Below are 18,341 nucleotides of genomic sequence, written 5' to 3' on the forward strand. Positions count from 1 at the left end.
TGCCGTCTCTCCCTGGAGAAAAGAAAAGCCACCGCCCCGGCAGCCTCGGCCTGCCGGCGACCAGCGCTCCCCGCGAAAAGCGCGCGCTGCCCCCAGAACTGCGGGAAGCGAACGCTCCACCCCGGGCGTCGGTGCCGATTCTCGTCTCGCCGCCCCAAACACTCCAGGGACGGATTCCGACAAGTGGGAGGCAGCAAGTGGAGACATTCGCAACAACCGCGAAAGTTCCTCCAGCCCGGGGGCCGCCAGGAAAGTCGGGCCGGGAACTTCGCCAAACGCGGGCTGCCCGGGGGACGCGCGGGCCCGGGCGCATCCGGGCGCAGCTGGCGGCGCGGGCGGCCGGGAGCCGGCTCCGGCCCTCGGGACGCGCCCCCCCGCGAGCCCGCGCAACTTTCTTCCCCGGGGGCCCCGCGGCGGCGGCGGGCGCGCCGGGGAGGGAGCGGGGCCCGGCGGGCGCACTCACCTGCGGCGCTCTGTGCGCGGGCGCCGGGCAGCGGCGGCAGCTGCAGCCGCAGGAGCAGGCTGAGGGCAAGCGCGGCGAGGCTCGCCATCCGGGCGGCGGCGGGCGGCTCAGCCCCTTCCCGCGGGGGCCGGGGCCGGGGCCGGGACTGGGGCGGGCGCGAGGCGGCCCCGCATCGCCGGCGCGGCCGCACGCAGGGGCTCCGCGGCGCTCCTGGAGCCGGCGCCGCTGCGCTCGGAGCCGAGGCGCGGCGCGAACTGAGGCGGGCGGCTGGGCGGGGGCGGGACGCGGGGGGCGGGGGCGGGGGGCGGGGGGCGGCGTCCCCCGAGTCCTAACGCCGCCGCCGCCGCCCGCCCGGCGCTCCGCCCGGGCCGCGCACACACCCTCGCGCGCACGCCCGCGCCCCGCACACGCCCGCGGCCGGCACCCGCCGGCTCCCCCGCGCACCCTCGCAGGGGCTGGCCGGCTCGGGGCCGCCGGCTCCGCGGCGCTCCCACACGCAGCACCGCCCCCTACTCCGCGCTGCACCCCCGCGCTCCCACGCGTGCGGGGGTCCTGGCCTCCTCGCCCCGCGCCGCGCGGCGCCGCCAAGCATCGTCTGCCCGGCTGGGGCGCAGGTACCGGGGGCGGTGGGGGGAGGCGGGAGAGGGGGAGCAGCCGTGTGAACTCGGAGTGGGGGAACAGGTGAGTGGGGGCCGGGTGGGAGAGGAGGAAGGGAGGGAGCGGCCGTCTCAACTTGGGATTGGGGGGGAAGGGGACAGGTGAACGGGGGGAGGGGTCATCTGCCCTAAACCGGGGCGGGCATCTGCCGGCGAGGGGCTGGGGCACGCCCTGAGAGGAGAATTTCATCTAAGAGTCGACACCCCCCTCACCGTACGCCCGCGCACACACATACACACACGCACACACGCTCTTCTGGGGGCATCCCACCTCCTCGGCCACCCAAGCACCCCTCTTATTCACCCCCATCTCTCCCCATCCCCACCCCCACGCGGGAGGGGGAGAAGACTGGGCATGAGGCATCTCTCTCTCTCGCTCACTGCCTTCCCCCTTTCCAGTTCTCGAGAGACAGAACCGTGTAGCTTTTTTCCTTTTTCTTCCCGGTCTGAACAAAGACCTGGTTGGAAATGAAAGCCTAAAACCACAGATCAGAGTCTGAGCTGTCCCTTTGCAGCTCAGGGGCTGGGACTCTGCTCTCCTGGGAAGCCAGGATCTCATGGACAAGATCTGGAGCCACTTGGGTCCTGGCTGGGAGCCTGGGCTGTAAAAGCTGGGGACAGGGACACCTAAGCAATGCTCCAGGAATTCACACTTGGTGAACCTGGCCAAAGCCTTCCTTCTGTTCCAGCACACCCTCCCCTCCCCCTCCCCCCACCACCTTCCTTGCTGGGATTTCAAGGATTGGATTGGACAGACTATGGGGCAGAAATATGAAAGTCAGGCATGGTTAGGGTTTCCAAAAGTGGGAAACCTCGGGCTGCGGTTTGAGTGGCTGTGGCAGAGAACAGGAGGAGGCCTCACTCCCCCACCCCTCCAGGTCCCTTGACTTTCCGTGGTCGGGAATGCTGCTGGTGAGGCAGGACCAGGGACCAACCTTGACGCCAGGCTGTACCTGCCCATGGTGAACCCTGGCCCTCTATGCTTTCCCAGCTGTCCTGCACACCTGGAAACTGTCCCCTCCGTTCCTTCAGGAGTACATGTTCTCACCTGCTGCTGCCTGACTCAGCTCTGATGTCATGCTTTTGGACCTGCTGTTCCCTCCGCCTAGAAGGCCCTTCCCTGCATCATCTCCCTGGTACTCACACTGGTCCTTAAGGCATCTCTGGGAAACTTTGGCTGAGAGCCCATTGCTGATTGGGAAAAAAAAAGTGTGGGGGGGGTTGCTTTCCCCATCTGCCTTTCATCAGCCTGAGAAGCTGGGGAAACCTGGCCACATGCTCATCGCTGGCTCAGGGCTGAGGTCAGTGTCAGTACTGAAGAGGGGAGGCTGCGGCCTGGGGTGAGTTTGTGATGTCTGGAAATTGTGGAGTGACGCTCTGCCCTGCATCTCCTTTCAATTCCAGTGAAGAAGATGACCTCTTGTCCTCGGGATGACTTTACCCTTAGCCCCACGGGACCTTTGGGATCAGTTTCCCCATCTAAACAGTGGCTTCCCTTTCAGCTGTGTTGAGGGCCAGAAGCAGTCAGACATTTTAGCTGCAAATCTCTTAATCTGAGCACAGTTTCAGGGGAAGCTTGAACCATTCAACATTCGTCCAACAAGTGAACTGGCTATGCTCAGAAGGGCAAGACTGCGGGTTTGCAGCTTACAGTAGATGTGGTCTGTTCCCTCATGAAGTTTACAGTCTAGTGCGAACGACTGGACAAAGAGCAGTAAAGGACCTGGAGATGCAGCAGTGGCCTCCAGCTCCCCAGCCCCTCCCTGGTCCAGAGCGATGGGCCGTCCTCCAGTGAGGAGCAGAGAATCAGGGGGAAGACATCTTGGGCCGTGGTGTCTCACTTACCCATAGGGAAAGCCTAGTAATATAACCACTGTTTTATGCCCATCTTACACACCAAGAAACGAAGGCTCAGTGAAGGCAAAGATCCTGTGTAGGGAAGCAAGGAGGAGTGACTGCCATGTTGGAGCCTTCTGTCTTCTTGCTGTGGCACAGGATACCACTAGCCATTTATTTATTTATTTATTTATTTATTTATTTAAAGATTTTATTTATTTATTTATTTGATAGACAGAGATCACAAGTAGGCAGAGAGGCAGGCAGAGAGAGAGAGAGAGAGAGAGAGGGAAGCAGGCTTCCTGCGGAACAGAGAGCCCGATGCGGGGCTCGATCCCAGGACCCTAAGATCATGACCCGAGCCGAAGGCAGCAGCCCAAACCACTGAGCCACCCAGGCGCCCCCCACTAGCCATTTAAATTTAAAATTTAAAAATTCAGGAGCACCTAGCTGGCTCAGTCAGTGGAGCATGTGACTCCTGATCTTGGGGTGGTGGGTTCAAGCCCCAAGTTGGGTGTAGAGACTACTTAAAAAATCTTAAAAATAAAATAAAATTTAGAAATTCAGTCATCAGTAGCACAAACCACATTTTAGAAGCTCAGAAGCCACCTGTGACTGGCGGCTGTCATATTGGCAGATATAAACATTTCCATCATTACAGAAAGAAAATTGTTAGTGCTGCTCAAACTACAGCCCGTGAGCCAAATCTCACCCACTGCTTGTTTTTATAAATAAAGTTTTATTGGGGCACAGCCACACTATTCATTTGTGTACTGCCTATGGCTGCCTTTTGCAAAAGCTCTATCAGACACCGCTGCTCTGGAGCAGGGGGTCAGCCATCTACCAACACTGGGCCAAACTCGGCCCCGACTGTTTTTTCTATAAATAAAGTTTTATTGGAACACAATCCTGCATATTTGTTTACATATTGCCTTTGACTGTTTTCTAGACTACAGAGGCAGAGTTTAGTGATTGTGACAGAGATCCTGTGGCCCACATCTGAAAATAATGACTATCCTTGCCCTTGACCGAAAAAAGTTTGCCAGCCCCTCCTGTAGAGGCAGTCTCACAGCACAATCTTACAATCACTGGTCTAGAACTGGTTCTCAAATTGTGGTCTTCGGACCAGTGGGATCAGCGTCCCCTGGCAATGTGTCAGAAATGCAGAGTCTCAGGCCCTCCCCTGGACCTACCCAGTCAGAAACGGTGGAGGTGGGGCCCAGGAATCTGTGTTTGAACCAGCCTCCCAGGTGAATCTGACGCACACTCAAGTTGATAATCACCAACCTAAAACACCCATGATAAATGTGCGGATGTGACGGGCACAGTAGAGGTGCCAGTGGGCTCTCGTGGGAACACAACCATTGGAAAGTTCTCAGCCAAATGATAGCCCTTGTGCAGCAAGGCCTTTGACGTCCCGTCGAAGAGGCCACAGCAGCCGGGAGAGGGCCCCACAGTAGCCACCCATGCCAGTGTCCAGGCCCCACTGTCGGGAGGTCCACCTTCCCCCCGAGTTGTCAGCACATTTGGAGCTGTCTCTACACATAAATTCATGGGCCAGCTGTCTCTTTTAATCTGGTTGCAAGACGAAACCATTAATAGATGTCAGACACATTGGCAATGATCTCTTCATTAATAATTTCCTCCTTTCTGAAGAAAAAAAATTAGTAACAAGCAACCATCAATAATTCAAAAATACAAGTTAACCTTTCTATTAGCGAGTGGCTTTGCACACATCACGGACTCTCTCAGAGCCAGTAGTTCTGGCCTGAATAGTGTTCTATGGCACAAACATTAGTATGCGTTAATGCTGTCTGTCAAGACACGCAAATATAAACAACCCGAATGCAACTTAGAAACCATGAGTAGTTTTCAAGTGTAACCTCGTGATCCAGCCGTTTTGTTCCGTGAAAACATGCATTATCCAATAATACGGCTGTGTCCAAAAGCGGGACTTCAGGAAGGAATCATTTTCAGCTTGAGGCGCTGGTGGTTAGAAAGATTTCCCTTGAGCTGAACCAACACTCCCACTCTGTAAATCTCCTCCCTTCGCAGTTGGCTCCTCTCTCTGGGAACACATGGGAAGACCCTGGACCCACTTCCAGGGGACTCATTTGGACGCTGGTGTGCTCGAGGTTAACATTCTCGATTCCTTACACGCGGCTGCTTCCTATATGATTACTGGTCTCCCGCCATCTGGTTCCTCTCCCTGGACATGCTGTATTTTGTGTAACACCCCTCTTTGGGGTGAGGCCTCACACCTGCCCACATTCCCCACGCCTCCGCTTACCGCCCAGGTGACCACGAACTCGTCACTCTCCCTCTCCAGTTCTGTTTCCCCATCTGTGAAATTGGGGTGATTATTCCCACCTCGCCGAGCCGAGTGAGAATTACATGAGTTAATGGATGTGAAAACATCTAGAATAGAACCTGGCCCACTCAAGAGATCATTTCCTTTCCTTTATTTCCTACTTGCAAGTCTTGAACTAACATACCACCCCAGCCTTGATTCCAGGCCAACTATTACAGACACCTGGTCGGCAACACAGCACGGACAGCCAGCTGCTTCGCCCGCGGGCCCAAACACCAGCGCACGGTCCAGACTATCAGCAAGTAGACCTACGTGCTTGGGATGCCCTGGATTTAATGCAAGGACCACATCACTCTGTCTGCCTAAGTGGGATCTGCCAAACAGCTGTTTCTTTTAATTAAAAAGAATATATACAAAACAACACTAAGTGATGTGTGCCACGTACCCACCACGGATGATTTGTCTCTAACCTGCGTCCAGCCTCATGTTGAGCAGTGGGGTGCCAAGATACCACAGCCCCTCCCACAGGAGCCCACGGTCAGCCCACATGGGGAGGTCGCACCAGCCCACTGGGGACAGGGTAGTTCGTGTCACGGTCTGAACAATGGACATCCATCCTGACTAAGATATGGCTCCAGCCTTGACCTCCTCCTTCCAGCAGTGTAGTTCTCTGAAGCCACAGAAAAGCCACGTGCCCTGGAGCTACACAGGAGCACTAAGGTCCCCAGACTCTCAGCCCCTCCAGACACAGGTTCAGGAGGCTGCAGGCAGGGATGGGCTCACCAGGCGGAGGCGGAGCGAAGCTGTTGCTTCTCTGTCCTACCACAAGACTGACTCACATTTCAGCCAGCCCCTCTCTGCATCCAGTCTCATCCTCCCAACCCACCAACACGAAGCAGCCAGAGCCACTGTTCAAGGACACCATCACCCCACTGTCTTGCCCCTCAGCAGCTTCACGCCATTCATGAATGCCCCATCGCCCTCGGAATCAAGTTCAAAATCCTAAAACATGGCCAACGAGACCTTCCACTGGCTGGATTTAGCCTGCCTTTCTCAGCCCACCTTAACTTTAATTCACTCGAAACTTGCCCCGCATGGAGTCCTCATCAGATAGAAGAGGAAAGAAGGGCATCCTGGGTCCCAGGGACGGGGACTGCTCAGAGTTACGGAAGAGTCTACACATTCAGAGAGGTTGGGATGGGCCAAAAGGGTCAAGGTCTTATGAGCAGTGGCTCCCTCTGTCCTAACTCCATGACATGCACTCCAGGCCCCTTGGGGCTTTTGTGTGTGTCAGTCCTTCTCTCTGGAGTGCCAAATTCCAAATCCTAATCTTCCCGTCTCCCTATCTAGGCCTCCAAATCTTCAGCACTCAGCTTCGGGCAGGTATGTAGTGGGCAGGGAAGAATTCGTTAGCTCTGATCCCATGGCGCCATTGGCAGAGCTGCCTTCTCAATGCGGGTGGCAGCATCTGAGACTCCTAGGACTGTCTTATACACGGCCGTGCCCTCCAAGCCAAGCCCTGGCATGCATACAGTAAGCACTCAATAGATGCTGGGCAGAGACCAAATTTGCCTGCGAGGGTAAAAGAGGAGCTCAGGATGAGTGGTTTTCAGACATGGAGGTTCACTGGCCCATCTATCAATCTGTACAAGAAAGCTGGTCATCAGAAGAGCCGGAACAAGATTCACAGGAGCTCAAGGTGAGATGTGTCCCAGGTGACATTTCCCAACTGTCCCTGATCCTAGGAACCACTAGAGCTCTACTACTCAATCACCGCCCAACTGATGAACCCAAAACTTGAGGAAAGAGCTTGGAAGTTTTCTCTTTTATCAGGTGGTTCACGGGGTGGGGTCGCATGGAAGGTCTTTGTAAGGTCATCTGCCCCTACTGCATGAAAGCAGTAGGGTCTACGTGGTGGTCAGACTGCTGGTAGCACTTGGTCCAGGCTCCGAACCGCCACAGGCCTGTCACTGGCAGAAAAGATCCAGAAGAAAAGCTCTACAGGCTTGACGGGCCTGCCTGCTCACCGTCCAGAGCCTCCTCCAGATGGGGCCCAAGTCCCAGGAACAACGGATGCCAGACTTCTGAGAAAAAAAAAAAAAAAACGGCACCAAGAGTTTTGAAACAGAAAGGGTACAAAAAGAGTGTTTCATTTTTTAAAGAAATGTTTTAAACTTCCTCCAGACCTGATGTTGATGGGACGGGGTTCATCAGAAGCCTTGATTTTTAATAAACTTTCATGTTTCTCTGCATTGCCCTCCCTTAGGAGTATTCCTTATCTGCCTATGTTTATTATGTTTTGTGATCATCTGGGCTGGGTAGTTTACTCTCATTCATTTCTTATTTTATCAGTGTATTTGGAGAAAGTACTGGGGACCTCCCACCCACCATCAAAACAAGGCCCCTGATGGTAGCAGAACTTCGGCTGCTGGAGTCCAGCCTTTGGGTGCTACCCTAGTCAAAGCAGGTTGGTCGGAGGGACTTCGTGGGGAGATTCCAGAGACCGGTCATTCCTGGGCTCCTACAGGACAGCCAGGTTTCTGTGGCAACAGTTCTCAATACCTCTGCCTGTTAGCATCACCTGCGGCACCTTCCTTCAGCCCTGGTGTTATTTGAACTGGAGCCAGGCAATGGTGTTTTTTAAATCTCCCTAGTATTTCCACTAAGAACCACTGCCAGGGCTCCTCCCTTGGAATCTCCCCACCCCTGGGTGGGTGAGATATGAATCATCTAAAAAAAAAATTGAGGGTGGCGGACTGGGCAGGGGCGACCCAGAGCTCTACCCCCCTTCATATTCTTTTTTTTTTTTTAAATATTTTATTTATTTATTTATTTATTTGACAGAGGGAGAGAGATCACAAGTAGGTAGAGCAGCAGGCAGAGGGAGAGGGGGAAGCAGGCTCCCCGCTGAGCTGAGAGCCCGATGTGGGGCTCGATCCCAGGACCCTGAGATCATGACCCAGGCCGAAGGCAGAGGCTTAACCCACTGAGCCCCCCACTTCATATTCTTAAACCCTTACAAAAATGCCCCACTGCCTTGCCCATCCCGAGGAATCCCCGCACGCAAGGAAAGGATCATCACAGATGAGAGATGGGTAAGTGGACAGCACACTTCCCAACATGGGTCCCCGGGACACACCCACTCCAGAGCCACTCTGGGGAGCCATTCGTTCATTCCTCATGCAGCTGAATCAGAATCCCTTTTAATTTGCACACCAGGGGATTCTAGGGCACATGAAGTTTGTGGAAGGCTGATGCAGTGTTAGGAAGGAGGGAAGTTGAAGCCTCCAGGTACAGCTCTGAGCCTACTGAGGCTGGGTCTGCATCTTGCCCATTTTTGTGTCTCTGAAACCTATAAGAGCTTGGAGGATGAATACTGAGTCTAGAACATAAACACACATTGTATTGCAGGAAAAAACTTTGTCTTACAAATGACACATCTAGCTTAAACAAGCTTAAGAGAGGGGCACCTGGGTGGCTCAGTGGGTTAAAGCCTCTGCCTTTGGCTCAGGTCATGATCCCAGGGTCCTGGGATCAGGCCCCACATCGGGCTCTCTGCTCAGCAGGGAGCCTGCTTCCTCCTCTCCCTCTGCCTGCTTCTCTGCCTACTTGTGATCTCTATCTATCAAATAAATAAATAAAATCTTAAAAAAAAAAAACAAGCTTAAGAGAAAAAAGGAATCCAGTGGCTTATTTAGGTGAGCAATCCATGAGCACCTTCAGGCACGGCTGCATCCAGGTGTTCAGCTACCTCTTTGTCTCTGTCTCTCAGTGGTGTTTCTGTCAGTGGGCAGTCAGGGAAACTGGGCAATAACCACTCCATATATACTCTCATGGCTAGCATCATCAGAAAAGGGGTGGGGGGAAGAACCTTCTGCAACCCTCCTACCAAACTCTAGTGAAGACCCTGGCTGATTTGGGTCACATCCATTTCCTGAAACAATTGATTTGACCAGGGAAGTGGTAAGGAGGGCAGTATTGTAATTGGCCAGCATTGGCCATTTGTCTACCCCTCCATATAGGGGATGGTTACCATAACTGACAGCCCCATGAAGACCAAACGGAGTGGGGAAGGAGTGTTTTCTCTAAAGGATGTTGGGCAGTCAGGTAACCTCTGTCCACCTCCCAATGTTCATAAACCCCCTTAATAAGTGGTCTGCAGACCCAACTACTTACCCAGGGTCTGCCCTCTGCTTAACCTCCTTCTCCACTCCCTCTGACACTCTGTTCAACCCCGGATCCCCACGGAGACCCTGTGAGTTTTACACGACCTGCCCTTCTTCTGTACCAAGGCCTAAGTGTTAGCCTCAAAATATTTTCAACCAGCGAGCTACTCCACAGCCAATCCCGTGGAATAAGTACTAGTTCTTTCAGTTTCAGAAAAGGACAGCTGTTGAAGAAATATTTTACTCCACTGCACAAGAAGGGATTTCACCCAAAATGATAGCCACTAACTTCAGCCCCCAGAACCCCCTCGCCACCCCTGGAACCACGCTGGGTCACGGCAGAAGACTCCCCAGCGTCCCCGAGATCTCTCGTTGGCTTGACAGGCCAGACTGCACACGTTTATTCAAGCCATTCTCATGTCAGATAAAACATTGATAAATCATTATTTCTACAAGCTTAAAAAAAAATGCTAATAACTCAAGGCAGAATAAGGGTGAGTTTGTTGAGATGCACGTGAAGAATGGAGGAGACAATCTTGGAATTTAAAACCACAGAAAATACCACCTGGGAACACAGAAATCATTTGTCTTATCTGGAAGCCTGTCTCCAGAGCAGCAAATTTAGGGATTGGTTTGAGGACAGAGTGTGCCCAGTGCCTTGGGGAGGGGGCTGAAGGGCGGGGGGCTAGAGGTGCTGCTTTACCCCAAAATACCATTTATCACTGTCTGCCTCTGAAGCTTAACAATGGATAATCTTGAGGGTTTTTTTTCCCCTTTGGTGTTGCTTCTGCCTTTCTGAAATGTCTGAAGGTGCATTTACCATGGGCCAAGCCCCCAGCTGAAAGTCCCCCGTGCAGGATCCAAGCTACAGTTCTCATTATTCCTAATGTACAGGGGAGGGAGGTAAGGCACGAGGAGGTGTGGTGGTTCGGGATGGATGCTGGTCTGAGGCTGTGTTTTCCTCTCAACCTGTCCTGGACCCTTTTAAAATCACCGTAATCACGTCTCCAGCCGTGAACTAAGAATGTTGGAATGAGCAGGGAACACCGAGCCCAGCCATTTCTAAACCCTTTTCATTTTACAGACATTTCAACAGAGCTTGGTAGTAAACAGAAAGAAATTCCGTTTAGCCAGAAGCCGGCTCCTTTGCAGTAAGTTCCCACCTAGGTTCTCCCCAGATCACGAGAATGTGCTGTTATAGTCTGGGTTGACTTTGTTTTCTGAAGCCTTCAGGGTTTTAAAAAAATTTTTCAGGCATTACCTACCCCAAAGAGGAACTGACAGGTGATAATAGAAACAATGTAGCCTAAAAAAGCCCCCAGATTAACAAAGGCGGATCCTCCTCCGTTCTCAGGTGGGTCAGGGCCTCTGCTTTGAAAGACCAGACTTCTGCATGATTCTTGTTTCCTGTGAGAAGAATATTAAGGGCCCATGAATGTTTCAAAATAGAAATGTATGGAATTTTGTGGCCTCTCAATAATCATATTTCTCCCTCTGATAGGATTCAAAAAAAAAAAAAAATCAGGGGCGCCTGGGTGGCTCAGTGGGTTAAGCCACTGCCTTCAGCTCAGGTCATGATCTCAGGGTCCTGGGATCGAGTCCCGCATCAGGCTCCCTGCTCAGTAGGGAGCCTGCTTCCTCCTCTCTCTGTCTGCCTCTCTGCCTACTTATGATCTCTCTCTGTCAAATAAATAAATAAAATCTTAAAAAAAAAAAAATCAGGAACTGACAAATGTTAAATACTTCCTTACTGCTGGTAATGCTTCCCCCCCCCCCTTCCTTCTCCTGTAACTCTTCGAACATGAATTTATTTTCTATTTGAAAGCCAATCTCACTGGTTATTAGATATTCTCCCTGCTGTCACTATCAGTAAATTATTAAACAGCTGACCAAGCTTTGTTTTAAAATGATCCTCTTATGAAGCCCAGTGATCTATTTGCCATGAATACTGAATGGTGTCGCGGTCTCTAAGGACACGTGAATGATTCCTACTTACTACCTTTAGCAAAACGTGTGCGCAATTAGCAGCAAGCACTTGACTTGAATCGGTTACTGGAGATGCCCGAAGTTCAGATACATGGAGCTCCCTTCACGCCTTACACTGACTGGGAGAAGCAGTTACACCTCGAGGCTGCGTCAAGAAAGAGCACCCAGACTTCCCTTTTGTCACCCCTCACCTCCTTTCTTGTCCTGCCAGCTCTGAGCCTTGACGTACCTCTAGGGCTCTCTTCCTTACTTAAAGCAGCAGCTGGTTTTGACTGGGTTTCCAAGTAAAGGAAAGAAACCAGGTGGGGATAAAATTAAAGAGTCTGTGTCTCCACTCCTTCATCTATAAAACGGAGATTACGATTCTGAGTGCATGGATCCTATAGTGTACACCATGCACTAGCACTGCGCCAGGCATATAGTAATAGCCCAGGGTCTCGTAGCTACGTTTTGGCCTGTTAATGCCTGCTTGAGTCCAGACTCCCGAAGCTGTGACAGAGACACGTCTCAAATTCACTTAAGCCAAAGAGGAGAGGCACTGGCTTACTCGATCATACCGGGATATCGGAAGACAGAACCTGCTTCAAGTATTTACAACAGAGGGAATTTAATTTAAGAAATTGGCTATAGAGGGGATGTGGGACCTGAGAAACCAACAAGGGACAGGAACTTAACTCAGAAATACACAAGAGCAAGAAGCTACTCCCACTCTTAAGGCAGAGGGACAAAGGTACTAGAAGCCTCAGATTATGGTAATGCATGGACCCTGGAACCATGGCAGCTGTGTTCAGAGGAAGCTAAAAGCAAGGCGGCTGCTTCTTTGCTTCTGGCCAAACCCAGCTGAAAACCAGCAGACACAGGAGCCCAGGAAAACACAACTCCCTGATTGTCTAACCTAGACCATGTGCTTTTAACCACCTTAAAATAATGTCTCCCTTGTACAACCCCATGAATACCACCTCCACTGGTCCTTCCCTCCCCAGATGCTGTAACTGGTCCTTTTCTTGGTCATGAAGTATTTAAGGGGCCCCGGTCAAGTAGTTGGTCCTTCTATTGAGTCTACTTGCTGGGAATATTCACCAGATTTCTGGAAAGCCCCCCAAATCCAGTATGAAGTTGCCAGCCTTGGCATCCTGGATCTGAGTTTCAAAACACCCATTAGGGTGACATGACCAAGATGTTGTGGGACTCCAGGGTCAGAACATTGCGTCTTAGGGCTCAGCACTGGTTATTGGCTGGGTCAAGAAGGACCAGGTAAGTAACTCAAAAAAAGCGAGCACTGTTATTCATTCTGCTGCCACAGGAGTTTTTTTTAATTGAAAAGTGGATGCTTTATTTGGAAGCCAGGCTCAGCAAGGCCCAAGTGCCGAATCCAGTTTGGAGAAGTCAATCCGATATTTTAACTAATGATCATATCTTACAGCAGGCTCTGAAGGCAAAGAATGAGATATGCTGTGTCTTGTTAAGAAATCTACGAATGAAAGGGGTTTCTGTGGAGATTATGGAGTCAAGAGTCAGTGCTATCCATCTTCAAAGGGACTGGTTCACATAACAAATGCTCCTTCTGCAACTTCTGAATCCCAAAGCCACAAGTGAAAACACTTCCTATCTGTTGGAAAAGTATTCCAGTCTGCGGGATCAGACTCTTGATAAGGCAGTAATTACTAGAGCGAATTTCACAGATACAAAGGCATTTTGAAATTATTTTAATTATTCAAAAGCCTGATTAATTATCTAGCCTAAGGATCAGAGGCCATAGAAGGAGAAAACTGTATGGAAGCACTTACCATGACTGGGGAGGGGCAATTTCAACTGCCTTCAAACAGAGAGCTGTTCTCTGTGACTTCGTAGCTACATCTTGGAGCCCCGCAGTGCTCATAGAGGATGGACCGCTGGACTGGCCATTAAGATACCGGGCTTCAGGTCTGCTCCCAGCACCGACCCACTGCATCCTTGGCTAATTGCCTTCCCCTTATCAGAACTCTGTAAAATTAACAGGGGAAAAGATAGAGGGGGATACTATAGCTAGTCCCCGGGCCTCTGTCAAGTGCTGTATTCTATAGCAATATGAGATTTTTTTTTTTTTTAAAGTACAAACACCACTGGAATTTTTCCTGAGACAATATAAGTCCAAGGAAACTTTATGAGCATGGAAGGGCTCTGATCATATTCGAAGCTGAGAAAACAGTCAGACACCGGCTTGGGGTATACTCGGATGGGAAGAGATTAGATTAGGAGTGGGATAGCATAAGACTTGTCAAGGAGATGGGTGTGTCCTAAATCAATGTCTGCCTTTGGATGGAAAAAAAGTCCTCCCAGCCATGGAGTGTTTATTGAGCAGCTCACAGACACCTGGGGCCCTGTATGAGGTACTGTCTTCAAGGAGTTTCCTAGGGAAAGGATGCCTTGCTTAGATGGTAGCGCACTGACGGGTCTATTTGGATGATGATGTCAGAATATTCTGGAAACAGACATTATCCACTTTTATTGACACGGTAAGTCATGCCCCAAGCCTCTCTGCAGACACAGTGGTGAGATTATCGCCTCAAGCACGCGCCCTGTGTGGGCTTGATGGCTTTCCTCACCTCCAGCCTAGCTCCCAACACTCACCCCTAGCTTTTGACCAGGGGTGAGTGTTGGCGATCCCATAATGTTTCCCACAGGAGAAATTTTCAATCAGCATTGGGACAGTTGATGGAAAGCTTTCCATTTGTTCTCCTGACGGTTCCTCTGACAACACACAGAGAGTCTCTTCTTGTCTGTTTCTGAGAACACAGCACAGGGGTGAAGAGTATGAACCCTGGAGCTAGATTATCTGGTTTGAATCCTTGCTCTGCTGTCCCCTGGCTGCATGATCTTGGGCAAGTTAGGCAACTTCTCTGTGCCTCAGTTCCCGAGGTGTAAACAAACTTATTGTGATAAAGATTAAAGTGTCTGCATGCAGCGGATGTGATACAATGATATACAGACAAAAAGCTATGTTCCATCCTACAACTCTCTTCAACTATAGGATTCAGTTATCCCTTGTCTAAAATGGGACAATAATTCTTATGCATTTATTCAACAAATATTTGCTGAGGTCCTATTAAGTGCCACACTAAATATAACAAAGTTCCTGACCTGAAAGAGTCTGCACTTTTGTGGGTGGAGGGGGCAGTCAGGTCAACCAAAAAAATGTGTGATGTGGAAAAAAATATAAAGCAGATGAATGTGGTGGTATGCACTTTTTAAGATACACTGGTCAGGGAAGAACTTTCTGAAGTAACGACATTTGAACAGGGATCTGAGTCAATGGAACAAGTAATCTGAGGGCAGAAGGTAGACTGAAGTCCTAGGGAAGAGCAAGTGCCAAGGGCCTGAGGCAGGACCAGGCATGACACAGGCAAGGAACAGCTATGAGACCACTGTGGCTGGAGAAAAAAAGGGGAAGAGAAAAGGGTAAGTGAGCTCGCCAGGGAGAGCTTAGAGCACACAGAGCCTCATAGACCAGGTCAGAACACACAGAGTATCCTAAATGTGCCTGGAAGCCATCAGAGGAATTTGAGGGAAGGATGACAAGTTCTGACACAAGTTCTTACCACTCTGCAGGACAGAATGTGATGCACTGAGAAGAGACAAGAAGTGTCCAAGAAGTTAGAGAGGGGTTATTTCCGACTCCAGAGAGCAAGATAAGCTTCAAGGAGCTGAGAAGATGTTAAGTGGGAGGAAGCCAGTATTTCCCATCAAGGTGAACCTGTAGCCATGATACGTGTGGGAGGAAGCTGTTAATCTGTTTGTTCCTTCACTTCTCAGTGCAGTGTCCTGTATTCAGCTCTGATGACACAGAGATGACTGCCACCCAGCTTGGGCCTGCCTTCGATGAGTGCACAGCATAGGCCCAATGGAGAGGAGAGAGGACACAGGTGTTCATTCCTCTGACGCTCCTAAGACTCTGGGCGTTGGTGGCCTCCAAGACTGAATGAGGTGCTGATCATGTCCCCACACTCTAAGGGATTGGCAGGTATTTTTCCCACAGGACACGACCTGATGATACTCCCCCTGGTGGAGGCAGCTCCATCGCCAAGCCCATTTCACAGATATGCAGTCATCTTCAAGAAAACCTAAAATCCATTTGGCTACCATTACAGTACCAAGCTCCTTACCACGGCTCACTGTCCCAAAGGAAAACAAACAAACAAACAAAAAACGAAAAAAACAAAAGTTAAAATCCATCCTGAGACAAAAAGTGGTCCCAAAGAACAGGCCGTGTAGCTTCAGCACTAATCAAGCTCCTGGAGGTCCCAGTGAAAACTCTGCCGAGTGTTTCACAATAATTAACTAATCTAATCTTCGAAATGGTCTGCCACCGTGCACATCCAGACATGTCTCCCAGGGCTCCCCAGCAGGATTCAGTCCTGGCCCCCCGCAGTGGTGGCTTGCTCAGTAACTGGCTGTGTCTCGGCCAAGCTCTTTCCTGTCTTCCTTTCCCTTTCATCTACCTTTACCTCCCAACTAACTTCTTGCTCTTCAATTCATGTCTCCAGGTCTGCTCCTGATAGATGAAGATTAAGATACTGCCGAGGGAAGGAGGAATAGGAAGTACCATATTATTATCCTTATTCGGCAGCTGGGAAAACTGAAACAGAGAGGTTAAATAATCTGCCCAAGGCCACAGAGCTGGTAAGCAGCAGAAAGATCCTGGCTCAAACCCAGCCAACCAGGTTCCAAAATCTGTGCAATTACCCCTGACACGCTGCTGCTTCTTGCTGGGGGAACAACCCAGACCACTGAGCACCTGCCTCATTTACTTGATTTTGTAAGACACGCAGGTTGGTAAGCTACACAGATTCATCTATAATCTCCTCTTTGGAGATCCAGCATGTAATTTGGAAGTGTGTTTGAGAAGGTAGTTGATGTTATTTTCAATGCAGCGGCAGCCACACAGTGATCCATCCGCCAGCTCTCTTTGACAGAGAATTGATCTCCCGGGTCAGGAAGCAAACCTCAATTTACGTAGGATGCACTTGGAATGCGCCCTCTTAGTAGCACACGGAAGATAAAGCAGAGTCAATGACAGTTCTTGTCAATGAGTTTGTTATGGCAAGAGGCTCTTTGGGCCGAGGACCACTGCTGACACTCCAGATGTGCGCCTTTTTTTTTTTTTTTTTTTTGGTATGATAAACACGTTGCCTGTGCCTTTTAGCCCCACTTGTCAATTTCTTGACGTTTCCAAGTCCTCTTTTGATCCAAGCATCTCCATCCAATGGCACAAAGGCAAAATGAGTACTTACTTGGTTCCCAAGGCCATCAACCATTCTTTTTCCTTCAAACTAGATCTCTCTGATTTTTCAATTTTGTTTCATGTCTGGATGAGTAATTTCAGAACCGGGAGGTTGGTGAAGTCTGAGCTTCCTCACTCAGGATTTCTTGCCTTTGCACAAAAAGAAAAGCCCATTGTAGCAAATTGTCTGTGTGATTCATTTGTTGCAGGCACTGACGAAAAAAATTTTTTTTCTTTAAAGACATTTGTAAGATCCTGGACCATTATGGTAGGAAATAACCCCCCAGAAAGTGAGACGGGCAAGATGCAAAAAATTTAATATTAGATTTATTTTGTCATTAGAACGCTTATCCCTTCTGCTTTTTGGGCAAAGTTTGAGATAAAGAGGATGAAAAATTGAGGAATGGAAGATCTGATCAAAACCGCCTCTTCTGGCCTCAAGATTAATGTTTTCAAAACACAAATTTACTTTCTTATGGCAAGGTTTTCTGTTCTTTATTCATGCCTTTAAAAATTAAAAATCATGTGGCTGGTTTCTCCCTGCTTCTCATACAAGATTTTCATGCTCAACCAACAGATAGAACTAAGTTTGTTGTTGTTGTTGTTGTTTTGTTGTTGTTTTTAAAGAAAGTGTAGAGGGAAGAGGAAGGAGGGGAAATGGGAAGAGAGAGGGAGGGAGACAGGAAAGAAAAATAGTACGTGGAGGACATTCTTTCGATTCTAGCCTGTAACTACCTCATTGGCCATCCACAATGAAAATGCAACAGACGTTATCCAATGCCTCACTTAACTTCATCTGCGTGAATTCAATCTTTTAATGCATTCATTCCATCATCTCAGCTACAGAAGGACGGTGGCTTTGGTCAAGAAAAAGAGTCTCCTAGTTGGCTTCATTCAGTACATATATACCTTGAAGCTCTTCCTCAGAGCCTCACTGAGGATGTTATAGAGCATAACGTAGCCTCACACTGCCGGACTCTTGAGAGGCTAGGTTATGCTCTATAACAACCACCCCAAGTCTCAGAGACTTGAAACAATACAACTTGATTTCTTACTTATATGATATCTACCTGCTGCAGAAATATACTAGGACCTCCAGTCTGCACTGTCCTCAATCAGGGGCCCAGGCTGATGGAGGTTCTATTTCTGTCCTTCAATGGTTGCTAAAGCAGGAAGCAGGGTACTCCTGCACTGGCTCTTAAACATCCCACCCAGAAGGGATGCAAGTCACTCTGCTCACATTTCATTGGCCAAAACAAGTCATGTGGTCACAATTTAGTTCAAGGGGGTAGAAAAACACAGCCCTACGATGTGCCCACAAGAGAGGGCAACCCAAAATATTTCAGGAGTATCTAATGCCAACCATACATGCAACTCTTTTTTAAGCATTTTTTTAGGTTTTTATTTAAATTCCAGTTAGTTAACATACAATGTAACCTACAAGCCTTGATACGGTGGAACTCATTGTTTTTAAAGATGGTGACACCAAAACCATTTTTAAGCACTTCCCCAGGAGAGGAACAAATTAAATGCTGCAAGTTTAAAGAAGATTGGGAAGCCAGGCCTTACAGGATTTTTACAGGTAGAGGAGAGAAATGGGGCTTTTTAAAAGTGCAAAGAAGAGCAGGGCGAGGGTGAGAGCACTAGAACGTGAGTTATGTCA

At 49.8% G+C, this 18,341-nt stretch overlaps 1 protein-coding gene and 2 long non-coding RNA genes across 14 annotated transcripts in view; 1 reads left to right on the top strand and 2 right to left on the bottom strand.

Annotated features, from left to right (window-relative positions):
• PTPRT (protein tyrosine phosphatase receptor type T) overlaps window positions 1-623 on the bottom strand; it is a 1,049,177-nt gene extending 1,048,554 nt beyond the window's left edge. For 7 of the 11 annotated variants that reach the window (XM_082744638.1, XM_082744637.1, XM_082744651.1 and 4 more), the window contains exon 1: window positions 464-623. In XM_082744638.1, coding sequence (XP_082600764.1) covers window positions 464-551 — 88 coding nt within the window. In that variant the 5' untranslated portion in view covers window positions 552-623. The remainder of the gene's footprint in view (window positions 1-463) is intronic. The other 4 variants (XM_082744642.1, XM_082744641.1, XM_082744640.1 and 1 more) reach the window with 1 other exon arrangement.
• A 355-nt stretch (window positions 624-978) lies between these two features.
• Window positions 979-16,137, top strand: LOC309871541. The gene is made up of 4 exons (XR_014315340.1): window positions 979-1,077; window positions 7,619-7,733; window positions 15,211-15,418; window positions 15,942-16,137. It is a non-coding gene; the product is annotated as an uncharacterized lncRNA (long non-coding RNA).
• On the bottom strand, window positions 4,067-17,869 carry LOC309871540. Of its 2 annotated transcripts, XR_014315339.1 has the most exons (5): window positions 17,749-17,869; window positions 16,689-16,828; window positions 13,206-13,401; window positions 10,698-10,839; window positions 4,067-7,350 (listed from the first exon to the last, which is right to left on the bottom strand). It is a non-coding gene; the product is annotated as an uncharacterized lncRNA (long non-coding RNA). The 2 variants fall into 2 exon arrangements; XR_014315338.1 differs by lacking the exon at window positions 16,689-16,828.
• Window positions 17,870-18,341: the final 472 nt, after the last annotated feature.

The sequence above is a fragment of the Mustela nivalis genome, assembly GCF_964662115.1.
Source record: "Mustela nivalis genome assembly, chromosome: 8".
Taxonomy (NCBI): domain Eukaryota; kingdom Metazoa; phylum Chordata; class Mammalia; order Carnivora; family Mustelidae; genus Mustela; species Mustela nivalis.